Raw genomic sequence first — 11,411 nt, forward strand, 5'->3', positions numbered from 1 at the left:
CGTGGATGAAGGTGGGAGTGCCTCTCCCATTGTTGGTCCGGCTCTGGGGACAGTGGGATTGCCACCAGTCAAACGAGGGCATGGGAGAGCGCATGACTGGGGGTGAAGGTGACCAGTGTGGGGTGGGTTCAGCTGCAGTGTCTCAGGAGGGGGGGACCTCCATATGGACCTATTTCACAGGGAGTAGGCAGGAGCAGCAGGGGCCGGCAGCTTGGGGGGACTGAAGGGGGGGTGCCTGACCGTGGCTCCTGGGGCCAGGCCCTGGTGTTCTCCCTTCATGGCCAGGCTCTGGGCTCCCCAGAGGCACCTGCCACATGCAGCCTTGTCCCCACACAAAAGGCCTGGCTCACTTCCTCCTGGGGCACCTCCCACACAGACACCAGGCCCACGGAGCCCACAGACCGGGCAGAGGAGCACTGACCACGGCTAAGTGAGCATCAGCCCTGGCCCGAGGCCAAGCCCTCCTGGCCTGGCCGTGGCCAACCTTCTGGAGAAGCTGATCCCACCCTGCGGGGCATGAGCTCACCAAGCAGGCGGCAGTGGGCGTGGGGACTCGGCCCAAGAAAACCAGACCATGGCCTTCCGGGGCAGTGGCCCTAATGACGTCATCGCGGTCTGGCTGCTTGGCACCAGACGCCAGCCGAACTCCGAGGCCTCTATGACCCTCACGCAGGGAAGTCCCCTTGGGCTCCCTCCCACTCCTTGTGGCCCATGAAGTCAGAGTGAAAACAGAGGGGGAGGAGAGGGAGGAAGGCCGAAAGCTTTTTCCTGCTGGCCTTCTGTCTTCTGTCCCCCCACAGCCATCCCAGCTGTCCCAGGAAAGGAGGGTGGTAGGAGTCCCAGACCAACTGCTAGGACTGGGTCCTCTGGCAGCTCAAGCACCTACAGGTAGTGAAGATGGAGCTACCCCAATGGTTGTCTGGACCCCACTGCCCCTTCTTCCCTTGCTCCAGAACCCCCTGTTGGGCCCCAGAGAAAGAATCATGATTGGCCAGGTACTCATTTTTCCAGCTCCCTGGCAATTAGGAGGAGGGCATATAGCCCAGTGCTGGCCACTGAGACATAATGAGTTTGTTGGGGGTTACTTCCTGCTTTTGAACTCGGTGTTAGGATGTGATGCCTTGAGCTGCAGTAGCCACTTTGTCACCATGAGGCATGGACCTTGAGGACAAAAGATAATTCACTAAAGAGGTGAAGGGGGAGGCTGTGAAGAGCCTGGGTTCTTGAGCCACCAAAACAATCCAGGACTTTTTGTTAAACAAACAGTACATGTCCTCAAGGAACAGCTGGCACTAGGTACTTGTACCTGAATGATCTCTCCTGACACATCCCAACAGGCTTCCTCGGAGGGAGCAGAAGTCTCAGCTTTCAGGCCTTTGGGCTGCTGCTCTCTATGTCAGCTGCTTGATTTGACTCCCATCTGGGGTCTGACCGCCTGGCTCTGCCGTCTGTCATTAGCCACCAGACCCCAGCCTCCGGCCTGCCTGGCCCCAGCGCCATGTTCTCTGACCCCTGCAGGCTCATCTAACCTTGTTACATGCCCTTGGGCTGCTGGGCTGTCCTGACAACTTGCCTAAATTGTGACCCTCTCCTTCTCCAGGCCACTACCTCCCAAGGCCCCCTGACCCAGGCCAACAAAACTCCTGGTGGCCCTACCTCTCTAGGAGATGCTTGAGCCTGGAGCAGGCAGCTGGGCAGCTAGAAGGTGAGCTGGGACAGGAGTCTTCCAGCCCCTGCCTGGGACTCCAGAAGGCGGTGGGCTGCTGAGCTGGGCTCCCCATAAGGAAATAGGTGCAGCCACCTCTTTGCACATCCCAGACCCAAGCTACCTCCCCTCACTACTCCCCACCCAAGAACCACCTGAGCTGCCCACTATATACCTGCCTCACAATGTCCCCGTGAGGAGCAGGGAAGTGACTCCTTCAACTCTGTTTTACGGGATAGCAGAATGAGGCCCGGAGTCGAGGAGGGATGTGCCAAGACAGGGCTATTGCTAGGACAGGAACCCTAGCCCTGGTTCCTCCAACACATCCTGCTGTTCCCCCCACCCCCACCCCCAAAGTCTGCTGAGGGGTCACGATGCTCAGGCCAGAGAGCAAGCCTGGCCACCGGCCCGCCGCCCGACACTTTGCTGCTGGGGCGGAGATGGAGGGAGGTGTCAGGACTGGGCGGACGTGGGAAGGAATTGCTCATGGCAGGAGGGCATGGGTGAGGGCCAGGTGGGTGGGGACAGCTGGCACTGTGCCAGTCCTCCCCTGGAGCTGTGACTTTTAACACCCCGAGGTGCTGGGCTGGGGCCAGGGCAGGCTGTGGGCCGATGCTCTGCCAAACCACGCGAAGGCTTCAGGTGCCTGGAAAATGTCCGTCAGGCAGCTGGCCCGGGGACCCTGCCTTTCCTAAAATCTTGGGTGCCAGAAGTACACCCCGTTATCTTCCCCAGCACTGTGACTCCTCCAGGGATTCCCCATCCCCGTGTAGCTTGGCCCACGTGGCTGCATCTTCGCTGTGAAGCCTCCATCCCCAGCGCCCAAAAGCCACTGACCCCCAGGAGGGCACCGGTCCCCACCCGGGCCTGTGACCAGGAGCCTGGGCAGCCGGAGGAGCCTCCCTCCCACAGCAGGGGTGGGGGACAACGAGCCGTCCAGCCCTGGGGCTTTCATGTCCTGTGCTCTGCACGGACATCTCCTGTGCACCTGTGTCTCATGGTGGGAACAGAGGCGTGGAGTAGATGATAACACGGACCCTCCCACCTGCCCAGCATCCAACCATTTCCCAAGCCGGGTCCCACCACCAAATCCCCTGAGGCCTCGGCAGCCGCCAGAAGCTGGGACTTTCATCCATTCTGCAGACAGGGAGGCGGGAGCTTGCTAAAGTCGCCCAGCTGGTGGGTGGTCCCCGTATGTCTGACCCCAAGTGACAGTCACCTGCAGCCCCCATCTGACGGGGCAGGTGCCCTCACAGTCAAGCTTTCAAGGCAGGGGCCGGGCCAACGGCCATGTCGGGCTGGCAAGGGCTGTGTGTACGTGTATGTGTGTCTACGTGTCTATGTGCCTGTATGTGGTATCTGTATGTTGTCTATGTATGTGTGCCCGTGTGTTCATGTGTACCTTTATGTGTCTATGTGTATGTATATGTGTCCGTGTGTCTCTGCGTGAGGGCCAGGCGGGTGGGAACAGCTGGCTCTGCTCAGGGCTCTTGCCCACCTCAGTGCTCTGGCCTCACTCTGGCCTCCCTGGTAGCTGGCCATTGTCACACCACCTCCTCCGTCAAGGCACTCTCTCCTGGGCTGAACCACCTGCCCCAGCTGGGGCTCTGCCTCGGGCTCAGGTAAAGCCAGCCTCCCAGTGTTGGCTCTGCCCTGGGGCCAGGCAGTCCCACCCCCTGCAGTTTTGCTGCCCCAAGGGGTCTGTCCTCCCCTAGGCCCAGCCCCTCTAGTCAGTCACCAGCGCCTGCTCTCAGACCCCTGGGGTTCTACTGAGAATGGCCCCGCCACCGGGGCATAGCCCATGACCCCCACTGCTTTGCCTTCTCCTGGCCTGTACCTGCCAAGGACTTTCTCTGGCCATGAGTGAGCTGGGGGGCAGGCCAGAGTGACAGGGAACACCACCCCGCAGACACCTCGCCCAGTGAGGGACGGGAGCATCCTGGCCCCCTGAGGTCTGCTCTGCAGCAAGCTCTGCACCGCCTCCCGGGGGCCCTCCCGGGTAACCTGCCCCGCCACACGCCTGCACCCGGCACATTCTTCCCTCTCTGGCTTCCTTCCTTCCTCTTCTCCAAGGCCACCTGGGGCCATTCCCAAATAAACACTTATCCTTCATCAAGTCCTTCTGCCTCTGAGGCGACCTTCTCCTTCCCCTGATGTAGAAGGGCAAGGGCTGGCTAGTGCTGGGGAGCTCTTCCTCCATCAGCTAGCTCCTCTGTGCCCAGGCTCATGCCAGACAGCAGGAAGAGGGGCCAGAGTCAGGGGAAGCAGCCCTTGGGGCGGCGTTGGTGGGACAACCACTCCTTCCTTTGAGGGGTCCACTTCTAGGCATCCAGTCCCTCAGCCCCCAGGCCTGTACCCAGACCAGCCTGCCGCTGGGACCTTCAGATTTCTTGCTCTTTCCACTCCCTTCCCCGACCCCAGGAGGTTGGCCCAGCCTACAGAAGGCCACCACAGCTGCCTAGGCCCTAGTAGCACCCAACCCCTGGGACCAGGCTGCTCAGGCCTGGTGGGCTCCCTGAGGCTTGGGCCACACCCTGAGCCACACCCTGCAGGTGCCTGAGGCACCCTCCCCACAGCCAGCTCTCCGGGACCAGGCTCCCCAGTCTGTCTGACCTTGGCCTCCAGCGTGATCAGTCGCTCACTCATGTCGCTGAGCCGGGTACAGTTCATGCATTCTGCAAGAGAAGAGGAGCCAGGTGAAGGTGGAGTGTAGATCCTGGGGAGAGAGCCACCCAGCCACCAGGACAGCCTCTGGGTAAGGAAGCAGGGAACTCTTTGATTGTATGCCCGGAAAACTCCTACCCATCCATCAGGGCATCATCCTAAGCATCCCCTCCTCCATGCAGCCTGCCTGGCCCCCGAGCCTCCTTTCTGGGCACCACAGCACCTAGTGCCATCCGTTTATCCAGCGAAGTGCCTGCGCCAGCACCGAGCCAGCCTGTGAGCTCCATGAGGGCAGGGGTCTGTGTGTGTTTTGTTTGCTCATGAGTCTCAGCACCTGGCACAAAGTAGGGGCCCAGAAATATCTGAGAGTTGATGAATGGACAGCAAATGAAATGTGCTCCCCGACTTTGAGGACTGCAGTGTCAAAGGCACAGCGGGTAAGGTCTATGCTAGAGCTGTAAGAACAGCACGTGCAAGAGAGCATCATGGGGTCGCCAAAGCCAGTCTGGGGCGGGGGTTGGAGGTCGGGGAGGGCATCCTGGAGTCAGTGGCATCAAAAGTGGGGCCCGAGGGACATACTAGTAGAGTGACTGGCCAGGTGAGGGAGAGGGAGAGGCCAGGTCCAGCAGGGGGAGAACAGGTGCTGAGGCCTGGAGGGGAAGCGAATAGGGGTCTGCCAGCAGCCTGGCCAGAGCACAGCACCCCTCGGGGCCACCGACGCTGGAGCCAGGGCCTTAACACAGAGGTTCTGGCAGGAGGAACTCCTGAGGCCAACGGGCAGCCGCTGGAGGAGGTGAAAATCAAGGTCAGTTTGCATTTCTACAAGTTCACTCTGGCAGCAAAGTGTACAGTGGGAGGAGTGGGAGGCCTGAAGCCGGAAGGCCCACTAGGAGACCCGTGATGGTTAACCCCCAGGCACACGACTCCCTGGGCTGTAATTATCTTTCTCTGTCTGTCTTCCCGGAGAGCCAGAGCTCTTTAATGAGGAAATAGATGGTTCAAAGCTGTTCCAAAGAGCTTTTATTGCTCTGGAAGTCAGGGGACACCTGAATTCCTCGCTCAGTTCAAAGCCTGGCCCGACAGGAACCCATCTGGTTAAACAGACACGGACGCACGAGAGGTGCTGGTAACTCAACAGATTCCACATGGTGCGTGGAGGCCCCTGGGCTGCCGTGAGGCCTGCACGTCCACCAGCAGGTCCACGGGTCCCACGCCAGGCTGTCCTTGGAAAGGTCCCCATCGCTGTCACTGAATGGCCAGGGGACACTAGGGCCATGGGAATAGGTGGTCCAGGCTGTGTCCTTGCCAGGAGTGCCCGGCCTCGGGGCCCGGGGGGCTGACATCCACTGCTTCCTGCTCACCAGCCCTGCCTGGGTTCAGAAGGCCTACTACTCCGGCGTTCACCCTCATCGCCCTCCCTGTTCCCCTGGGCTGGGCCCAGCCAGTGGTTTATAGGCATGTTTTAGGAACAGAACTTTTCCCCCCAATAAACCTTGTCAGTAACCTCGATACATAAAACAGATTAAAGACTGAGGTATAAACACGGAAACTTTAAAACAACCAGAAGAATGTATACAGTTGTCTGACTCAGGTCGGGCAGGACTTCACAAAGACCAGCGAGAGAGGGGGGGTTTGGGGTTGAATGGGGGAGGGGGAGGTTGTACATATCAATTCCCTCTAGTTTCTCCGGGGAAGGGATGGTAAAGAAAGGGAAAGCTATAAACCACAGAGCACAGGGACGGGCAGAGGAGACCCTCAGCAGATGAGTGCTGCTCGTAAAGGGACACAGCCCGTGGCCGAGGCCCAGCCTCCTCACAACGGAGAGGACCAGACCCTCCAGGTGGGAGAAGGGCAGTAACCCCTGGGCACAGGGACCCACCTGAGGAGAAAGGCCCACAGGCACTGACATTGGGGGAGCCCCCCTATGACGTAGCTGGGTCCCAAAGGCCCCCAGCAGTAAGGCCAAACCACAGGGAAGGAGCCTGAGTCGCTTTAGTGCCTCCTTCTCAAGTATAGACAGCCCAGGATGTCAGGTCCTGGGCCTTTGAAAGGAGCCTTTAATGGGAAAGACAGAGAACAAAGCAGAGTCCCATGATCCATCCACCCACCCTACACCCCATCCATCAGCCCACCACAGACAACCATCCCCTCATCCACCTGGAGGCACGGGGGTGCCCAGGAGCCCCTTGGTGACTGTGCTAAGACTGACAGGGTGAGCGGCAGGGCAGTGAGGAGGAGGGTGCCTGCCCTCACAGCCAAGACCCAGGAGCCCTCCTGAGCAGCCATATCTCATGGGAAGCAGGCTGACTCAGAGGGCAGGATGCGTGAGCCCCAGCTCCCCTCCTCTCCCCGTGGGGAGGGTGCACCCCACCCTGGGGCAGCAGGAAGAGCAGGAGGATGGACATGGGTAAGTTGTAAATTAGAGCCCCAGCCCCACCCATGGAACATTCTACAGCAGTTATGGACCTTGAACAAAGTGTTTCCAGGATCTGAGGCAACAACTAGGACTCCCTGCAGAGGGGAAGGGCAGCGAGAGAGGGGAGCCTCGGGCTCTCGCAGGAACCTATTTCTGGAAAGTGTGCTGGGCTCGGGCCCAGTTTGCTCTGGCACCGGGCGCCCTGTTTGGCAAGTGAGGAGCTGCTTGGCTGTTGGTGGGCACAGGGGGTCCAGGTCCCCAGCCGCAGAGAGGCCCCGGAGGCCCAGCCAACGGGCAGGGGCGAGTCCGTCAGCTTGGCCTCCCCGTGCCACCTGCCCTGGCAGGCGCTCTGAGACCAGGCGGGGTTTATGGCTCCCCTGGCATTCTGTCATCGACAGGCAATTAAATTATGTTTGCTTAGCTTTCTCCAGTTATTCATGGGGAGAGAGGTGGAAACGGCGCTGATGGGATGACTGGCTCTGTGACTGGTTGAGGCCCTGCCTGCCCAGCTCTGGGCCTCGGTTTCCCCTCTTCACATGAAGACTTTAACTTTCTGAGATTCTGTGATTCCCATGGTCCTACCCGCTTCAGGCCGATGAGCGCCCAGCCACCACACAAGTCCCTAGTGTCTAGGACACAGGTATCAGGAAATCTTTGCCAATATGTTGGAAGTGTGGATGTGCCGGACAAACAGGTGTGTGTGTGTGTGTGTGTGTGTGTGTGTGTGTGTGTGTGTGTGTGTGTGAAAGAGAGGCAGAGAGAGAGAGAGAGAGAGAGAGAGAGAGAGAGAGAGACTGAGAGACTAACTCCTTGGTGTGGTCAGAGGAAAGGGAACTCTATAGAGACCACAAACTCACTGTGTGGCTTGGGAGGCCTGCATTTCACCTCTCTGCACCTCAGTTTTCCCACTTGTGAAGGAGTTTACATTGGATCAGCTCCAAGGCCTCAGGGTCCTGGACTCAATTCTCCTGGCACCGTACCCTCGCCCTTGGGCTCTCCCTGCTGGGCTCTGTCCACCTACAGCAAGATGGTAGTTGCCATTTGCCCTTGGCCAGCACTACAGCTGGTGATAGCTCTGCACCCAAAATTCTGGACCTTCCTCCTGAATGGGCATGGATTCCCAAGACCTGACCCCTGAGAGGGGTCTCATCCCTGGGGTAGGAGTTGGCTACTGCGGAGGAATCTAAAGAGGCAGAGTGAGTCCACTGTGAGGCTTGGGCCCTGAGACTCCAGCAGGGAGAAGAGTGGTCCTATCCCCAAAGACCCAGCTCTCTGTGTGAGAGGTCTTAGAGATGGGTCTGCAGGCAGGGGCATGTACAGGGTGGATGTCCCCAGAAAGCCAACCCAACATGACCCAGCTGGAGGAGATCCCTAAAATCCCCCTGAGAACTTACCCCCTAGGCAAGACTCTTAGGCCCTATTAGGAGAAGAGGGCTTCAAGGAGGTCAATGGAGCCAGAGGCTGTGGGGACAGGGTTGGGGCAGGCCAGGTAGATTGATCATGAATGCTCCTACAAGACCACAGGAATAAGGAGGTCTTGAGTGGCCTCAGTTTCTTCAATGGGACAAGAGATGGGCTGAGATAGAACCTCCAGCACAAATACATCTGGCACCTTCTATCTTACTACACACAGGGTCAGCCCTGCTCTTCCCAAGAGGTTAACCTTGGGCCAAACCTTCTTTTAGTGTCTCCCTCCATCTGCTCTGGGGTCTGGAGGTCAATTAAGAGCTTCCTCCACTAGTGAGACTTTGGTCATCTCACCCTCTGTCAGAAACACTGACCAGCTCTCACTGCTCTCAGAAATAGTCGCATCTTGGCTAGACTTTGCCAGCCTGCACGGGTCTCTTTGCCTTCTGCTCTGACTACCACACTTCCATCCAGGCCAGCTCAGCCACCTCCTGCCAGGACACACCATCTGTGATTTCTCTAATGCCCACAGGCTCTCTCCAGTCTTCAAGACAGAGGTGTTCTTTTGAGGGAAGAGGATTTTCTGGCTAAGATTCTGTACCCAGCTCAACTATCCCCCAAGGTTTGAGCAGAGAATGAAAGCATTTGTACCCATGGATGGCCTTAAATATGTATACTCCAGGCACTCCTTCTCATGAAGATGTTGAGAATGTGCTCCACCAAAACAAACACTAAACTAGAGAAAGGACCCAAAACAGGGAAATAAAGACAAGTTCAACATGGGAGCGAGATAAAGGAATATCCTAAGAAGGGAAATGAAGGAATGTCACACGATGATAGTGTGCAGGAGGCTGGAGCACGACCCAACCACACTAGATCAGGACACAGAGGGTCCTAGAAAGGAGAGAGCCCCTGATGTGTGTGAACACAAGGAAGAGAGAATTAAGCTTCTTTTGGGAAATCTGGGGTGAATTAGTGACATGCCAAGTGATACACCTCTATGACGTGGCATAAAAAACTAAGCAAATAAGAATTATTAATTTCCAGAAAAATGAAAAGTCTAAAGTGAAGAGAAGTGCCTTGGTATACTACCTGAATCGGCTGTGAATAGCATTTGCTTTGTTATAGGACTCTATTCATTGTCTGTTGATCTAGCCCAAATTCTGATACAATTATTTGGGAGCTGGGGAGGAGTAGAGGACATGGGAGCTAGATCAGGGATGGGGGGGAAAACCACACCAGACCCTTGCACAGGAGAAAGTCAACAGAAACTCTCCAAGATGGAAAACCAAGAGAAATAGCCATGTGTAAATGTTAGCACTACAGAGGAAAGCCCCCCACCAGAAAAAAGTGCTTGTCCTAGCCGTTTTGGCTCAGTGGATAGAGCGTCAGCTGGCGGACTGAAGGGTCCTGGGTTTGATTCCTGTCAAGGGCACATACCTTGGTTGTAGGCTCCATGTTGGCCCTGGCTGGCCCGTGCGGGAGGCAACCAATTGATGTGTCTCTCTCACATCGATGCTTCTCTCTCTCTGTCTCTCCCCCTCCTTTACAGTCTCTCTAAAAATCAATGGAAAAAATATCCTCGGGTGATGATTAACCAAAAAACAAAGTGCTTGACTAAAGGGAATAAAAATTGGGAGTAAAGAGGTGTATAGGGGACTACTCTTTCACTGTAAGCTTTAAAGGACTATTTGTCTTTATAAAACAATAAACATTCAATATACATAATATAATTAAAATTTTAACTGGGTAAAAACATGAAGCCTGCTCGTGATGCTATGGAAAAAATACACAAACTTGTATCTGTATTCTGTTTACAATTATATAAAAGATGAATAGTCAAGGAATGGAATGAGGAAAAACAGAAATAGTTGCAGTGGTAGGATTATGGGTGTTTTGCCCTTGTTTGTCTAAAATTTCTAGGTGACATTTTATTCTTTTGGCTCAGTTTCTGGATCTAAAAATGGGACCATCCATCCCTACCTCGATTGGGTTGTTATGTAGAGTGGGAGAACTGAGGGGGAGTGGTTTCAGCCTTCCCTGGTCCCTGTGTCCCAGCTTCTGACAGTGGCTCCCAGCACCTCAGACCCTGGCTTTTCCATTTTCCCCAGCTCTCAGCTTGTGGAGTGGCTACCCCACCCCTCAGGGCCACTACCACACTGAGGGCAGCTCCCTGCTCATGTGAGACTATGGCCTCTGTTCCCCTCTGCATGAATCACCTCTGGTTTCACATGTTAGCAGGCACACAGTAGGGTCTTAATAAATATTCATGGATTGAATGAAACAAGCATCCCTTGAGGGTCATTTGTTCATAGTTCTTAATCTTCTAAACAGAGCAGGAGAAGACCTTGAAAATCATCACAGGTAGGAAACCATGGCCCAGAGAGGAAAGGAAGTTGGCCAAGTTCATGGCCTTATGGCAGATGAGCCTACCCAAGGATCCTCCTTCTCTCTAGGGCCCAACCATTGAGCACAGGCATGAGGCCCATCCGCAGTTCACTGGGCTTGTCCTACATTATAAGGAGATATTTGCATGTGTCCTGAAGGTGAAGAAGAATCTAAAGATCTGGTTCCACTGCCAAACCAACACCTTTGCAACATCACTGGACTTCAAGTCTTGGTCTCCCCATCAATAAAATGGGCCTGATACTCTCTCCCTGACCCACCCCTGAGAAATGTGACAGGTCTCAGAAGAGATCAATGTGAAGACACACCACAAAGTGCATGAGGGGAATGGCCCTGAAGCTCACATTTCCGGTCTGGGGTGAGAGGAACCAGTTTTCCCCCATATCTGTGGCCCCTTAGGATTAGCAGCCTTGAGACTCAGTGGCTGAAGGGAGGCTGGAGGCCTGAGAAGGTTCATTTTATGTGTCAACCTAGCTAGGCTCTGGTGCTGTTGTTTGGTCAAACACCGGTCTAGGTGTTGCTGTGAAGTTATTTTGCAGATGCGGTTAACATCTACAACCAGTTGACTTTAAGTAAAGGAGGTTACCCCAAATAACGTGGGTAGACCTCATCTAACCAGCTGAAGATTTTTTTAAGAGCAAAACTGAGGTTTCCCAGAGAAGTAGGAACTCCGCCTCAAGATTGCATCAGCAGATCCTCCTGAGTTTCCAGCCTGCTGGCTGCCGTAAGGCTTTCGGATTTGCCGCTCCTACAATTGCTAAAGCAAAACCTTTAAACTAACTTCTTTGAGATAGAATAGGTAGATATACAATA

The 11,411-nt window shown here is 55.6% G+C and overlaps 1 protein-coding gene across 1 annotated transcript in view; it reads right to left on the bottom strand.

Annotated features, from left to right (window-relative positions):
* Nucleotides 1-11,411, bottom strand: part of COL26A1 (collagen type XXVI alpha 1 chain) — a 165,880-nt gene that overhangs the window by 17,544 nt on the left and 136,925 nt on the right. Inside the window, 1 exon segment of the mRNA XM_006088268.3 lies at nt 4,319-4,380. Coding sequence (XP_006088330.1) covers nt 4,319-4,380 — 62 coding nt within the window.

This window comes from Myotis lucifugus, unplaced genomic scaffold, assembly GCF_000147115.1.
Source record: "Myotis lucifugus unplaced genomic scaffold, Myoluc2.0 scaffold_45, whole genome shotgun sequence".
NCBI classification, from domain to species: Eukaryota; Metazoa; Chordata; class Mammalia; order Chiroptera; family Vespertilionidae; genus Myotis; species Myotis lucifugus.